A 17,512-nucleotide genomic window follows, 5' to 3' on the forward strand; every position below is an offset into this window, starting at 1 on the left:
GTTTTTTTCCTTTATCAAAGTTATTTGCTTAACCCCAATATTATAGCCAATTCCCTGCTTATCTTTCACTTTCTTCCTTCTTTTAGCATATATTATCTAAGACCTGTATTAGTCCCCAAACTACAAATTATTTGCTCAAAAGTGTGAGTTATCAGAAAGGAACCCTAACTCTTTAAGAACTATCAAACCTACAGAATCACTGAGTTCATGCATTCACCCTAAAAATGTTGCTTATATTACAAATAACAGATCACATGCTTCACAAAATCAAAATGACTTCTTGGAGTCAAGGAACGAGAGGAAACAGAGAGAATGGTACTGCAAGTTCTTTTCCAGTATGCTCTCTATGGAATTGCTTTTGAATGACTCTTTCTGTGAGTCAGAAATGTGCAGTAGCAGTGGCAATTAGGGAAGATGTTACTTTCAGTCCAGGTTCAGAAGTGGGAGAGAAGAGAGGGGGCAAAGGAAAAGGGGAGGAGGAAGTGGGGAGAGGAGGAGAGGGATGAGGATGAAGGGAGGGTACATCCTGAAAAGGTAATCCCTGTACTACCATGACATCATCCTCCTGCATATATATACACATATATATAGGGGATGGCCGGAGCGTCTCTTGTAGTTCAGTCAAAGTCAGCTGAAGGCAGGAGGAAGCACTAGAGACAGCCCCCCTGTTCAGCGAGTCTCTGCCGTTTATGGACTTGGCTCACTAGAAATCTCAAGGAGATGATGGCAGGAATGAAACTCCAGCTGGTATGCATGATGCTCCTGGCTTTCAGCTCCTGGAGTCTGTGCTCAGGTAAGCGCAGCAGCTGCTTTTCACAACTCCCTCAAGTGGTTTATTTTTCCTTTTTTTTTTTTTTTTTTTTTTTTTGCAGTGTGTTGCTACTTACATTAATGTATCCAGGGAGAAGCGTTTCTTCCTTATTCTAGATTTGCATTTTAGTGATAGACGCTGAATATTTCTTTTTCTATCTTTAAGATTACAAAAACTGAGAGATTTGTTTTCTGTTTTTAAATCTGCAAGGCAACCAAAGGGATTTCAATGAAACACTTTACGCCCTGCTATAGAATGTAACTACTAGAGGGGGAAAATAAACAAACAAACAAAAAACATGAAACTTCAACTAGGTGGGTCACTATGTATCTAAGCAGGAGTCCAGAGGTGATGTCTGTCAAAATACAAACCCATAATTAAAACCCATTTCATTCAAAGTGGCTTTTTTCTCCTCCAAATTATTTTTCTTAACTGTGTGTTAAGATAGCAATGCAAAAATTGATGATTAATGAATAAATGAATAAAGCATTATTCATAGAAAATTATTTCTGTAAAAATATGAAAATATCCCATCTTTCTTGAGAATATATTTTATATAATCTTTCTATGTAACAAATACACATCTCATTAATTTAATTACTTTATTTGGTTGCATGTCATTTAAGTTGATACAAAATGCATTTGGAAAATTGGCATTTTGATATTAATGAAAATTATCTGTAGACTGTTTTCCATGTGATAATTAAGGAGAAACCATTTATTGCTAAATATTTTTCAGTTTTTCATGTTGAAAATAAGGTTTAAATTTAGAAGAGTAACATGAAATACAATGACTGTAATATACTTCAATTGATGTTTAAAAATAATTAAATGTTCACATGAAAATTAAAAAGAAAACATAGGGAATAAATGCAGGAAAAATCATTTAACCTGTTTTATACTTTTTTTATTTTATAAATATGACATTGAAATGTTTAATTCAAACTCCTGCTGTAATTTATTTAAATTATGAAATTAAATCTATCAGAAGATATGCTATTTAGCAAAATTTTAAATTTCTTTTGATCTTTAAAAAAATACCTTGAACTTCTAACTCTGCAAATATTTTTATGAAATAAATACCAAATTTTCTACAGTTATGGGTTTATCTAATAGTTACATGAGGTTAGAAGTATACTTAAAACATGTGAGAAAAACTGGGTTATAGATTAAATATTTTATTAAATCTTGAAACTTCTTGCTGTGATAAGCCAACATTTCTGAGGATTTTGGTATACATTTTTTTATAAACGGCTAAAGGAATTTTTTTATTCCTTTTGAAGAAAAGATTAGACCCCTAAAAATAGGAGAAAAAGATCTCTGGTGTAACGTGGTTCCTAGATAGAATTTGACAAATGGTTTCTCCAAGTGTGACACTTCCTTTTATTAAGAGTGTGTTGTACAAGGACAAGTGAGTCATTTTAACTTCTGCTTTTTTTATGACATATAGATCAGTGAGTTTGAATTAAATCAGCTTATTACAATGTTCTATAACTTTATTTTTACCACCTTATAGTATTTTTTTAATTTTTCTTCTCTATAGAATATCCATTAGAGGAAACTGGAAAGGATATTCTAAAACAAATCAGAAATCCATTTTCAACACTATTATACATGTATTGATAGACATCTCCACTTTTGCTTAAATGATTTCCTTAATGGACTGTGATAAAATCACTAAATACACATACTTCTAAATTCTTGGTTAAAGTAGAAAACAAATTCTTCAAAGTCTGTTTTGTAAAATAGCAGCTCAACTTAAATAAATCTAAATGTCTTATTCTAAAATTATCACTAAGCAATTTTCTTTGATTTTGTTGTTTTCTTAAAAAGTCTGTAGTACTCACCTTTTCACTATGTTGTGTTTTTAAATATCATTATGCATATATTCTATATATGTAAACTATTGTTGAAAATTTACCAGCATATTTGATGACTTCAATTATATGATCTAATCTTTCTTTCTTTTTTAAATTCTGAGATTTAAAGATTAAACAACTCTAAATATTTTGGCATATAATCATGTGCTTATTTTCTTAGAAGTGCTTCTTATTTAGCTACCTATTAGCCTGAAGTAAAACTATATATATCTTTTCTGAATACTATTTTAAGTTGAATAGAGGAAAGACAATAAGCCTCTAAGACTAAATTTATTTTTGAGATTAATCTAAAATCTCCAGGTTACAATATAATTATATGATATGTGATTATATAGTAAACATATGGTTCTGATTTTACTCAGATTCAGAAGAGGAAATGAAAGCGTTAGAAGGAGATTTATTGACCAATATGCACACATCAAAGGTAACTTTTTCTTTTCTTTAACCAGGATTGAAAAACACATGAACTCTCATTATAAACATGGTGTCCTTTTCCTATAGTAATAACTTCCCATCATGACTGAAAAGTTCATTGGGAGGCATTTCCTTTCTTGAGAAACTTTTCCTTGAGTTCAAAGGAGCTAAGGGTGTTGATGTGACAGGGAAAGAAATTATAGTGACTATCAATCAGTATATTGTAACTTTAATTAAATAGTCACATATTATTTATGTGGACATGTACATGTGTTTAAAAGAATCCCATTTCCATTCTTATCAAATTGTGTATGATGAAAGGTATATTGCCCTCATGTTAAATACATAAATGAACACTAAGTGACATTTTTGCCTTTTTTTTATTACATTGGGGAGAGTAAAATGGAGTTCCTAAATGGAAAATGAAAGTTCATGACAATACATGAAATAAATGTGGTAGAGTGTAAATAGCAGTAGACTGGCAAACAGAAGCTTTGAGATCTAATCCAACAACTGTGACTTAAGAATTATTTGCTTTTAAGCAAGTGCTTGCCTCCGTTTCTTTATTATTTTTTAAAGATTTTTATTAAAAATATAGCTAACATACAATATTAGTTTCAGGTGTACACCATAGTTATTCAACATCTATCTATCTAAAGAAGGGATCTCTGTGATAAGTCCAGCAACAATCTGATATTGAATTATGCTGTCACAGTATCATTGATTATATTCTCTATTCTGTACATCACATCCCCATAACTTATTTGCTTTATACCTGGAAATTTGGACCTCTTATTACCCCTCACCTTTTTCCCCCGCTTTTAAAATTTTTCAATTACAGTTGACATTCAATATTACTTTATGTTAATTTCAGGTGTACGACATAGTAATTAGACATTTATATAATTTAAAAATTGATCCCCAGACTAGTCTAGTACCCACCTGGCACTATACATAATTATTACCATATTATTTACTATATTTCCTATGCTTTACTTTATATTCCGATGACTATTTTGTAATAACCAATTTGTACTTCTTAACCCTTTCCCCCTTTTTACCCTGTCCCCCAACTCTCCTCCCATCTATCAAAATGTTCTCTGTATCTATGAGTTTGTTTCTGTTTTGTTTGTTTATTTTGTTCTTTAGATTCCACATATAAGCGAAATCACATTGCATCTGTGTTTCTCTGTCTGACATACTCCATTCAGCACAATACCTTCCAGGTCCATCCTTGCCAACTCAGATGACAAGAACCCATTATATATTCCATTGTATGTATATACCAGCTCCTCCCCATCCATTTATCCATCGATGGACAAATGCTGGTGTTGGATTAATGATCTCCAAGACGTTTACATTAAATCCAAGCCTGGATTTAAATTATTCCTACAACAGTAGTGTTATCTGTACCTGCTCATTGTTTTTATTGAATCAAATGAAACTTTGTATACTGGACTCTATTATTCCTCACTTAGAGGTCTTGAAAGCAAGATTCCTAAATCCCAACCTGTACTAGGGGAAGAAAAAAATCTCAATTAGGATATACCTGTTACCATGCTATCACACTATATTGATTTGTCCAGAGTGAGTCAAACAATGTTACCTAAATGTAGAGTTAGGGAACAAGGTTTTCAACCAAAAGATGTTTCTCAAAGAAAAAAACAAATCTTGAAGCGAGGCAGTCACCTGGTGAAATCACTATTATAACACTGGGAGACCAAGGCTGAAGACTCAACAGTTGTTAAGGTAAGAAAGCAGTGCTCAACGCTCCTGCTAATTTCTGAAGCAAAGCACCAACTCAGGTCTTGACACCTAGGTTTCTCATCCCTAATTGGACGAGCTTGTTTTTGGTGCAACTATCCTTACTATACAAGTAGAATTATGTTTGCTTGAGTTTGGTATAGTTTATTAAGAAAGAGAACCTAACACACTCTGGTTGGTTAAGGCTCTGAAAAACTGCTGGAATATTTTAATTTTCTATGATCAAAATCAATGACTCGTATACAGTAGGAATTTAATAAATATTTATAGATTAGCAGTGGAAATCTAGGATTCGTTACTAACTCTCATCTTTTGTATTCAACTATAAAACCTGTACAGCTCCACCCCAGATGACTTTATTTTCAATTTAGTGAAATGCTTGAATTTACCATGTGCTGAACTCATTTGAGTTCAGCATATTACAAGTAGTGATTATTAGTCATATTGATTAATTAAAGCAATCAAAATTTGACTGGGACCTTATTCAGTATTAGAAAGTTAAATCAAATAATGATAAGTAGGAACCACAGATATTCTTGTTTTCTTCATCTTAAAAACAAGAGGAGACAATATTCTAACTTTCTTATCTACAGGCTTAGGTCTATTATAAACATTTGTATACAATAATTTAATAAGAATGTTTATTGTTAAAGAAAAAATTCATAACACTTGTTAAAGATAGTAAGGAAGACTACTGCACTGCGGATTTTGCAGAGATTGGACTCAACTCTGAATACAACGAAGACAAATGTGGATTTACAGCTAAGGAGCCAGGGTGGGGAGGGGTCAGTGGATGGAAAATTACTAAGAGGAAACATTAAGGCTAGGAGGGTTTTTCCAAGACAACTCAACAGGATTCTGATATTGAGGGTGGAAAATTGGTCCAGTATCAGATATTTCTAAGTGATCAGATACCAAGGGTGAGGCATTGTCACTAATTCTAGCAGGATTTTTGCTAAAACATGACTAAATAGAACAAGGACAGAATCCAAGGTTCAGGCCTAATCAAGAAGAGGGCTCAGAGGAGTCTGACTCAGATTTAGTTGAGGAGAGAGTCTTGGTTATTTTCCTGATTGAAATAGTTTAAACCTTAAACAAAATGTTTTCAAATACATGTCTACTCAGACATCTTTTGATCAAGAATGCTTTCTCTGCTGTGCTTCCTAGATATGACAGGGGTAAGTTAATGTGACATTAAACAGTTGAGTGATGTAGTGCCTATTTTAATTGGCAGAAGGGAACAACGTTAACTCAGTTTTCTCATCCAAAAATAATCAGATAACACTAGGCCTGACAGATACTTTATGAATAAAGCCTTCTGTGCTCAAATTAGTTTGGGAAACATTGGAACTGTATTGGCACCACTGAAAAGTTACAATGAACACGTGCAAGTAAAAAGCCTTTAAATTTTCTTTAAATAAAGTTTTCCAATTTACTTGACAATGGAACTGCTTTTCTCAAAAAAATAGTGAGTGCAGAACTAGTGTTCTATGAAATACACCTTAGAAAACTACTCAGTTAGATGATCTCTAAAGAGCTTTCCCAATGAAATATTATAGTACTCCATTCGTTGGAGGGACATTAGATATTGCTGTCACACAATATTTCCTCTCAGTTTTCATAGCAGAACAATTCAAACAATGGCTAGATAATCACATGCAATGGAAGTAGTTGAAATGATTTCCAAACTGTTGAAAACATTATAGTGAACATCTTTGTACTTACAGATTTGCCTGTCTTTAGGATAATACCATAATCAAAGGATATGTATATTTAAAATTTTAATACATATTGCCAAAACACCCTTCAAGAAATTATGCCAATCTGCACCCAGACCAACAAACATTTAGGAAAGGAAGTGTTTGTGTCCACATGTTCCCATAAGTACACCACTGAGTGTACTTGTACTTTTTAAAGTCTTCAGATCTAATGGTAGCCAAGCTGAACATCATTTCACGTTTCTTTTATATATTTCTTCTTTGATAAGAGATTTTGTGACTTGTCTGTTCATATTACTTATCCAATTTTTAAAATGTTTAGTTTAGTTTAGTTTTTTTTTTTTACTTTGAGTATTGACCATCTTCTTTTTGAAGTGTTCCGGTCAGTGTTAAGGATATTAACATATAGTGGCAGCTTTTACAGTATAGATTGTTTTTTATTTTAGTTCAGGCTGTTATTGTCCCAGAGGGATAATTTACATATTTATGTATTTAGAATTATCTTTTTGTTTATGGATTCTAGTTTGGGTTTTTGCTAAATGATATCTTTTGGGGTTGATAAAATAAATTCTACATATTTACACACTATTTTATTTTTATTCATATTAATCCATCTGAATATTATTAGAATATAATATGTTAGGAAAAGTTATAACTAGATCTAAATCCTGATTTAAGTTCCAAGGATTTCAAATGCAAACTTTGCTATATGTTACACACTCATATGTACTTGGATCTATTTTTTTTTTTTATGGTTTTGCAATCTTTTATTTTTTAGTTTTACAATGCACCGTAGACATTTTTCCATGCAATAAATGAAAATCTGCTGCTGAAAAAGAGGGCTACAGCTGGATAATGAAAGTGACCCTAAAGCAAAACATTAGCCTAAGGTTACAGCTCAGGGCCTGGCAAATGCCTGGGGGACACTACACAAAAGGAATGTCTTCAAAGCCCCTTTGTGGGGCCCTGCAGCCACCCCTGAGCTCCCTTGGGCCCCTTGGGTGGAAGGGATCCTGTAAGCTTTTTTGCATCCACATAAACCCCCCCAATTTCTGTCTGGTTTTCTTCACCTCATCTTCTACCCTAGCCATCTCATCAAATTCTCTTATCATCTCCTCATTGCTCAAATGCATATCATGTATGGCCTCCTTGTATTCCTTGAGGCACTGAGCCAGCCCCTTGTTGGTTTTTCTTTTAGCTTTCTTGGGTATATCATCCCCAGCTGGGAGCTTTACTGCAGCCCTTGGTTCACTGGCTGGTTGTTCTTCCTCTTTTGGCTTTCCCTCATTCTCTGGTTCTCCCTCATTCTCTGGATTTCCTTCTTCTTTTGGTTTTCCCTGGCTCTCCAGCTTCCCCTGGCCCTCTGGTTTTCCCTCGCTCTCTGGCTCTCCCTCTTCTTTTGGTTTTCCCTCCTCTGGCTTATCCTTATCATTAAGTATTCCCTCATCTTCTGCCTTTCCCTTGTTTTCTATCTTTTCCTCCTTTTCTAACTTCTCCTTGTCTTCCAGAGTACAAGCCATTTCTGGCTTTCCCGCATCCTGTGGCTGTTCTTGGTTTTCCATCTTTACTTGGTTCTCAGGTATTGCTTCACTTTCATTGCCGAGTTTATCCATGTTGAGATGTCCCCCTCCACGCAAACCTGACTAGCCACGGAATTGACTGATCAGCTCAAAGTCTCCAAGGGGCTTCTTGGCAGGATACCTTGGCTTCTGTTTCAAAGCCAAACAATGTGTTAGATTTAATCACGTTAACTCAATTTTCTTGCTTGGCTTCTCAATTGAGGCAGGGGCACAGAGCCTGAATCACAGTGAGTCCAGAGAGAGAGAGGCTCAGCAGCTGGCGGGTCAGGAGGCAGGCTCCGTCCGTTCAGCTTCGGCACTTGCACGTCTCCCTCCAGGCCCTCCTTCTCCTCAGGAATTCTCCTTCCTCCCAAACGGTGACCAACAATCACTGCCTACTTGGATCTATTTTTGAACATTATACTCTCTTCTGTTGAGATTTATGTTTATTCTTGTTCTATTAATTCATTCCTTTGATTAGTGAAGCATTAAAATACATTTTAATATCAAGTAGAGTAAGTTCCTGCTCGTTACCTTTCTATTTTTCTATCTCTTTGGTTATTCTCACACATTCATACTTCCAAATTAACTTATAATTATTTTGCCAAGTCCCCTCCTCCAACTTTCAATCTCCCCATATTTTGCAAATTAGAACTTTGATTTGCAATTGCATTACATTTGGAGAGTAATTCTGAGAGAATTAACACTTGATACTATTGTTATTTAGTCTTCCCATCATGCCTATGTGATCCTCCAAAAATTTTTTTATGGCCTCTAGGAAAAATTTATGCTTTCTTTCATTGATGCCCTTTGACATTTTTGTTAATTTTTACTAATTATTTCACATTTAGTGTATCCTAAGTCCTTATGTTTTCCCATTGATTATTGTTGGCACATAGGAAAGTTGCAGATTACGGTAATAATGGTTTCGGACAAGATCTTATTAGGAAAGAATGGTAATTCTAGGAAACATTATAATTTGTAAATAAATGGGTGAACTGTGACACTGCTTATGACATCTCTTAATGTCTGAAATAGATTAGTGGTCTCTTACTATTGCAATTGTCCAAATCTATTAGTATCACCTTAGTCCTTGCTCCATTAGACACTACGCCGAAGTGCAATAAAAAGAGAATGGTATTTTTAATATTTTCATCAGTGATGTATACACATATATTTATATTGTCATTTATTGTCATTTATATTTTCCTTCTGCCTTTGTTCATGTAGGTGTGCATGTGTGCATATAACTTTATTGCATTTTTTAAAATAGATAATATGAGGTATTGGCACTATTCAAATTTGTGATATGAAGTTACTAAATTAAAGACAGTATATTTATTAGTCTAGGGTAATAATTAGGCTCGAAAATGTAATGGCTTATCACAACATAGATTTATTTCTTATTCATATCAGTTGTAAATGCATTTTTTTAAATATATGTATTTCAGACCAGTAAGGCAAGTGTTCCCTCTTGGAAAATGACACTGCTGAATGTTTGCAGTCTTGTGAATAACCTGAACAGCCAAGATGAGGAAGCAGGAGAGTTTCGTGACGAAGAGCTTATGACAAGAAGGAAATTTCCTGCTGCCTTAGATGGCTTTAGCTTGGAAGCAATGTTGACAATATACCAGATCCGGAGTATCTGTCGCAGCAGGGCCTTTCAACACTGGGAGGTAAAACAAAAACAAAATATAATATAGTTATGGTTAGCTCTCATTTGTACCATTTTTTTTTATCCTGATCATTATCATAACAGAAAGACTTATAAATATTAAAGAAGAATAAATTGTGTGTTGAGGTTAACATTCTTTCAGATCTTCAGAGCATCTTTCAAATATTTGGAGATTAGCAAAATATTTTTTTCTTTAACCTTAAAACGGAAATATGTCTTAAGGAAGATTTGATCCACATGCTTTTATTGTACTGAAACGGATGGCATGCTGAGGCAAGTTTTTGTGGTGGTGATGGTACAGTGCCTAAGCAAAATAGGGAACTCAAAATGTTTTCTTAGAAAGACTAAGTCATGTGTTTCATCTATAAACAAACACACAACACTAAAGATTCCATTTGTATTTGAATATACTAGACAGAAAGATAGGGATATATAAATATAAATTTACATCCTTATCTTTCTGCCTACTATATTCAAATGCATATATTAATCCATATAATTTAATATATATTATATATTAAAATATGTTATATAATATATTACATTAAAATAATATATTATATTTAAATTGTTATAAATTATATTATATGCATATATAATGCATCATATATAATACATAATGTCATACGTCATATATCATATATATATACATATATTCAAATACATCTAAAATATCGATATATTTGGTTTCAATTTTAATTGAATGTGTAGATTTCAGGAATCCTTAGCAGCTAAACCAGGGCCACCATAGCCAAGACAGCCAAATCCCATTATACAGAACTACAGTGAAGGACTGGATGAATCTGTTGTATTAAATAGGACACTGGTGACTTGCCACCTTTGGTTTGGGAATGTTTGTTTGGAAGAGTGAAAGAGACTTTAAAGTAAAAAAAAAAAAAAAAAAAAAAAAAAAATTAAAAAAGATTTGCCAAATAAGGGAAACATTTCTTTCAGATTAACCTCTAAGAGAAATGTGCTTAATGATTTATATTCTGGGCTGACACCAACACTGGGGACCTGAGGAAGCCTACTCCTGCTAAAGTTATCTCTGTAACTGTCACAGATACTCTGTGGGGAAGAGAAAATGCAAAACAGAACTTCTAGTGTTTATTTTAACTTACAAACAAAAGATGTTTGCTAGGTGAAAAACCAAAAACTTAGTTTTAATTTTTACTTGTTGTACTATTCATCCCTAAATTCCAGTTCCAGCTAAATTATTAGTCTTTAAAATATTAAGTAATTAACACTCAAAAAATACTGACTTTTACATTAGGAAATGTTAATTACGTTCTATTTATCCAGGAAAAAAAAAAAACAACAACACTCAATGAAGTGTTATATGGACAAATCACATAAGATTAGAATTTTCGCTATTTTAAATGTTACTGAGTGATTTAAAATAAAATGATAATATCATTCAGAGCACAGTACAAGTAATTACAGACTGACTATGCAAGGAGAAACAAAAGATTAAGAAATTAGATTGTCTGACAGTAGCTATTTTTCCTTCTCTCAAATTGAATAGCTGTGGGTTGAAATAAAGTACTACTTTGTGTTACGATTCAATGCATATGCATTAAGATTAAAAACTTAGTCTTCTGTCAGTATTAGTTATAGTCACCCCAACATTTAAAAGACAATAAAAAATAATGAATCTAATTCTTATCTTAAGTATTTATTTTTTTAAATTTTACATAAAGTATGTGCAAAACTCTAAAAGGAATTCTTAAATATTTTATGCGAGCTGAACGTTTTGAATAACAGTATTATCAGAAAAAGTGTTTGAAACTAATTTTAGAATGGGGTATACTCCACGAGATATTAGGCAAGATTCTACCTGGAGAGTGACACTCTTGAGTTACTGAATCTGAACTTGCTTTCAATTACTAAGCACCACAGTCTAGAGACCCATACCATTTATACCTAGTTTTCACAAACGTTAATTTCTATAACTAAGTTAGCAAGGTATCCTTTCTATGACTGAGAAATTGATCTTGGGATGGCTTTCAAGTCAAGTCAGTAAATAATTTAATTGAATTTAAAATCTTGTTGACCTTTGACGCCAATCTTGTTTTACTAGAATCAGAGCTATTCGTTTTGATTTATGATATATTTTTACAACACTTTGGTCTAACATAAGTTGAAATACTCAAAGTTTTATTAAGTGTTTCCCTTTAGTTGGAGGTATTAGTGTATAATCTTGACATATAAAGAAAATGTTTAAAAAGGCCAGCCTGATGAACGAGGAAGAACACTGAACAGAGAATCAGAAAAATCACGTTGTCATTCTTTCTCAGCCATTTGATAGTCATCTCTGTCCTTGGACAAAGCACTTCATTGCTTTGGACCTCATGTATCTCATTCACAAAGGTTTTACTGTCAGAATAGCAAATGAGATAAAATGTAGAAAAATACTCTGAAATGGAAGACTTCATGCATGTAAGTTTCATTCATATTTTGTCTATTTTGCAGTTGGTTCAGGAAGATATTCTTGATGGAAATGACAAAAATGAAAAGGAAGACGTAATAAAGAGAAAAATTCCTTACATTCTGAAACGCCAGCTATATGAGAATAAACCCAGAAGGCCCTACATACTCAAAAGAGGTTCTTACTACTACTGAGATGGATAAATATTTTATTTACATGTGATTGTGACTTATCGTTCTTTAATTAAACATCAAATTACATTTGTGTGGAAATGTGTCAGAATACAATTATTTTGTCTCCTTTACAATTGTGATTTATTGGATGTGATTTTTCTGCATTAATGTAAATTGGACTAAATGTTTTCAAATAAATTTAGATCTTGAGCATGATGTGTTGTGTATAATTGGAGGAGATGTTCAGTCACACATAAAATGTTTTGTAATTTTGTAAAACACTTAATGGGTTATTTAAACAGTCAAAATGTTTGACATTTTAAACCAAATTATAAGAGATTTTAACAGAGTCCTATGGCAAAGTCTAGCCTACATATCATCAACCCCAGACAAAATAATAGTACTTCTTTTATTATTTGACTGATTTCTTTTCTTTTTTAATTGAGAGAAACACATGCTCTTTTCTAAACTCACTCCTGAATCTCTCAGCTATGCGGAGGTAAGAGTGAATAGGATCATCTTAAAAGAATGATTAATGAACTATCAATAATTATGCCTATCTTAATGAATGATTTTCAACTGAATTTCTTTTTCTGTTAAATGAACTTAATGGTTAATAAAAAGATAATAAGCCATCAGAACCACAGGCTTCTCCACAGATTTACATCTATTAGAAGAGTTACCCTTTATTGATTCAGTAAATGATAGCTTTATGTTTAACTTCACTGAGGAATATATGTGACTAATATATTTCCCAACTGGAAGGAAACTTTTGAGGCAAAGGGAATACTTAAAATAACTCCTCATATATTCGGTTTAAGACCAGCCATACTTGCGGTGGGTCCCATAGCCTGTATATTCCATTGGTAGTGGCATCCTAGACTCTCATTTTTACAGGGATCTAAGAAGAACTCTAGTCACAGAGGTGCCTCTCAGTCCGTAGTCATCTATGAAATAAAATATCCGGGTATGAATTATTCTGGAATTAAGAAGCCTTTAGAACTCCATGTTCTTTTGATGAGATTACCCTCTCCCTAGGCTAAACCCCACTCCATAGGATTTAAGAGAAGCCCATTGATCTCTGAGTTTTCCTGATAAAACCATGCCTTCTCATGACCACCACCCCACCATCTTTCACCATCATATTAGTTTCAACATTAAAAAAGTGCCCAAAACAGTGATCCTAAGAAGGAAACTATATCAGAGTGATTGATTATGAGTGTGTACTCTGGGGTCAAAATGTCTGGATTTAGCTCCGTTATTCACTAGCAACCTTAGTCAACTTATATAACCTCTGTTACCTCAGCCACAAAATGTGGAAGATAATGGGGTTTGGAGGAGGATTAAATGGTCCAATATATGTAAAATGTTTAAAATGATGCATGGAACATATTAATAGCATAAATTCAATAGTTCTTCTGGCCAAGTTCATACCATTTTTCCTTTTTCTTTCAAAAACTACAGAGAATGATGCAATTTCACACTAACCCTCTGTGTTTTGAGCAACTGCTGATCTCCTAATTGCTTCCTTCCTTCATTATCCTTGAAGAATTCCACATACATGTACAAGATCCATTCAATAATGTTCCTTCTCGGTTTCTGACATGTTTACTTCCAATAATAAACATTTTATCCATTTCATCTCATCACGTCCATGGTCATACCATGGAACTTTTCACTACCAATGAATTAAACCTCTTCAAAATCTCAATTTTAAGCACTCTACTCTTTAAACAATCTTTTCTTTCCAGTTAACATAATCTAGCAAGCCTACTCCAACATTTATTATCTCACCTATCTCATCCCTTTGCCCTCCCCCCATCTGTTTTCACTCTTTACCTTCTACTCACACCCTCACTTTGATATTTACTCAGCCTAGATTCTATGACCCAAAATTAAAATCACTCACTTGTGACGATGAACTCACTGTCCTATCTTATATGAGCCTATGAAAAAACACTGTTAAATTGAAATCTCCCCCTGATTCTGACCTCACCCGAGAAGCTAAACATAGCTGGAAAAAAGCAAACAACCTTGTTGAAGAGTCCCACTTAAAACTCATCACACATCCCAAGTGGATTCTTTGTGCTTCCCAGGACTCTTACTACATTTGCCGAATCATTTTTTCCCTCTAATTTTCAATGTAGGTTGTTTTATACCTTCTCTTCTTTGAAATGCAACACTTGCCATTCTTCTCATTTTCATCAGATGACTTTCTAATTACTTCACTAAAAATTAAAGAAATAAGAAAATTATATCTTTTCCCTACCACCAAATGTAACACTCACCCTGCATTTACCCCTCACTCTTCCATTTCAATAGAGAAAGTGTCTTTACTCTTCTGAGGCTTACCCCTTCACTGCCCCATCTCAGCAAATGGTCAAGATGAAAATCTAGTAGTCATTCTTAACTCCTCTAACACACACCCACCATTTCATCAATTAAGAACTTTTGTTGGCTTTGCATTCAAAATACCTCTCAAAACCATCTACTTCTGCCACACCCACCACTACTGCCGTAAACTACAAGTTCTCTCCCTGGGACTATGGCAATTTCTTCCCAGCTGCTCTCCCTGTTATAATTTTTATCCATGTACATTCACCTAGCAGAATACAGTTTTTAAAAATATTAATTAGATTATGCCACGCACCTCTTCTCAACATCTAACCATGTCTTTCTATTGCACTTTGAATAAAATCCAAATTCTATCTTAGAAGACCTTTAACCATCTGGCATTTGCCTATTTCTCAATTTAATTTTACTTATTCTCCTCCAGTCACATTGGCCTTCTTGCAATTCCTTTAACATATGTGGCTTGTTTCTGCTCCATAGCCTTTACAGTTGCTGTAACCTCTTTTCTGGAATGTTCTTCTGGCAGAAAATTATTTTTCCTGAGTATATAGGACATCCAGCTAGAGGCCATGTTTCCAGCCTTTCTTGTCACTAGGAATGACAAAGTTGGAGATAATAGGACATGGAGTAGGAAAAAATGTGTACAATGTGTAGCTGTTTTAAAACAAAGAGAAATCTAATTCCCCAAATTTTTACTTTTTCCTCATTTGTTTGTCTTAAATTCCAATTTATCTTAACCACGCAAATGGATGTCATTCTCTTGAAGATGGTACTGATAAATAGAGCTTAAGGCCTTGAGCAAAGCTGCCTCACTCTCCTGGACCAACCAGACGGTCACTTGAAAGACAAAGGCATTTCTAACTTATTTAACACACTGTACTTTTCAGAGTCATTGGTACAACATCTCAACCATTATTTTAATTGTTACCATCTTCTCTAGGCCTTTCTATGGTTTATTTCTCCACATCATTCAGATCTCTGCAAATACATACGTACAATAAGGATTTTTCTTAACACCCTATCTTAAATAACATTTATACCTGAGTCAATATCTCTATTTAATTTGCTTTATTTTTCTTCAGATTTGAAAAAGAAAAGCAGCCATTGACAGCCATCACCTGGGAGCTGGCCTGGCTCCAACAGCTAGTGCATGGTGTTCTCCTATAAACAAGACCACTCTGTAATCATGTCTGAGCAAAAACAGAAACAAAAGCACTGCAAACCACAAAAATGATCAAACATGCCCCTTTTCCATATAATTTGAGTGACTGCTACTTCTTTACTAACTACTGCTTTAACTCTGTTCCATTTCCACCTCCTGGATAAAAACTACTGTAATACCCAATCCTAGAATTGCTCTCATTGTCTTAAATCACTTAAAACCACACTTCCTGGAATATGAGGTTGGACAATTAAGTTCACAAACTCATCCTAGAAAAAGTGCTACATACCTCATTGCTGAATATCACTATTGTCACCTTCTAAGTACTCCCCTTGGGAAACTATGCTCTGATGCCAGCGTCTAGTTCAACCTTCAAAGCAATTTTGGAACTCTTTCTGGAATGGCCATCAGAGCTGTTGTCGTATTACCCTTGATGTCCTGAGTGTCATCAAAATGTCTTCCTTTCAATATTTCCTTTATCTTTGTGGGAAGTCATTGGGGGCCAGAGTTGGTGACTAGGGAGGGTGTTCCAATACAGTTATTTGTTTACTGGCTAAAAACTCTCCCTCACAGACTGTGCTGTGTGATCTGGTGCATTGTCGTGATGAAAGAGCCATGAATTGTTGGCAAAACGTTCAGGTCATCTAATTTTTTCATGCAGGCTTTTCAGCACTTACAAATAATAAACTTGGTTAACTATTTGTCCAGTTGGTACAAATTCATAATGAATAATCCCTCTGATATAAATAAAAGGTTAGCAACATCGTTGCAACAAGTTCACGAACTTAATTGTCAGGCCTCATATTCTCCAAATCATCTAACACACACCCAAATTCTGTACAAGGTCTCTACTTGTGTCCTACTATTGAGAGGCCCCATGACTTCCCCCAGAATGAGATCTCCAGTACCAGTAAGCGCGACTTTGAGTGTGGTCCTGGTGGTCTTTGGCTGGTAGGTAAGGATATAGCACACAGAGTAACTTGAAATTGTATAGACATTTATTTATTTAATTGTTTGTAATCTACCACCCCATCCTAGAATGTGTAAGCTCTGTGAGGACAGAGATTTTGTCTTTCTTATTAATCATTGTATTCTCAAGGTTGAGCACAAGGCATGGAAGGTGTCAGTAAGGATTTATTTTATGAATGACTAGCATCAGAAGGACTCTTTCTCTTATAATAAGAGGTACTAGATATACTTTTTACAGATTTTTAAGCCCCTACTCAGAGATTACATTTCACAACGTTTGGTATGAGCTCAGATATCTAGAAGACGTACCTGTTTTTTCTTTATGTGAAGCGACACAGAATCTGAGATGGTGAAGCTCATCTTCATTAACAGTGTCAGCTTGAGAAAATTATCCTTTTTTTCTTTTCTTTCTTTTCTTTCTTTCTTTCCTTTCTTTCTTTCTCTGTCTCTCTGTCTCTCTGTCTCTCTGTCTCTCTGTCTCTCTCTCTCTCTCTCTCTCTCTCTCTCTCTCTTTCTCTCTCTCTCTCTTTCTTTTTTTCTGTCTCTTAGATCGCTTGTGAGAAGAAAACAAACAAAAATGCCTAAGTGAAAATGGTACTAGTGGACA

At 34.1% G+C, this 17,512-nt stretch overlaps 2 protein-coding genes across 2 annotated transcripts; one reads left to right on the forward strand and one right to left on the reverse strand.

Annotated features, from left to right (window-relative positions):
* The first annotated feature begins 599 nt into the window (after positions 1–599).
* Positions 600–12,636, forward strand: NTS (neurotensin). The gene is made up of 4 exons (XM_081059974.1): positions 600–793; positions 3,054–3,115; positions 9,598–9,822; positions 12,294–12,636. Exons 1-4 carry the CDS (start codon positions 721–723, stop codon positions 12,441–12,443), a joined length of 510 nt encoding a protein of 169 aa, XP_080916100.1. The 5' UTR covers positions 600–720; the 3' UTR covers positions 12,444–12,636.
* LOC308502344 (uncharacterized protein) lies at positions 7,428–8,215 on the reverse strand. The gene has a single exon (XM_081059973.1). The coding sequence runs from the start codon at positions 8,198–8,200 to the stop codon at positions 7,514–7,516; it is 687 nt and encodes a 228-aa protein (XP_080916099.1). The 5' UTR covers positions 8,201–8,215; the 3' UTR covers positions 7,428–7,513.
* Positions 12,637–17,512: the final 4,876 nt, after the last annotated feature.

This window comes from Rhinolophus hipposideros (assembly GCF_964194185.1).
Source record: "Rhinolophus hipposideros genome assembly, chromosome: 9".
In the NCBI taxonomy this organism is placed as follows: domain Eukaryota; kingdom Metazoa; phylum Chordata; class Mammalia; order Chiroptera; family Rhinolophidae; genus Rhinolophus; species Rhinolophus hipposideros.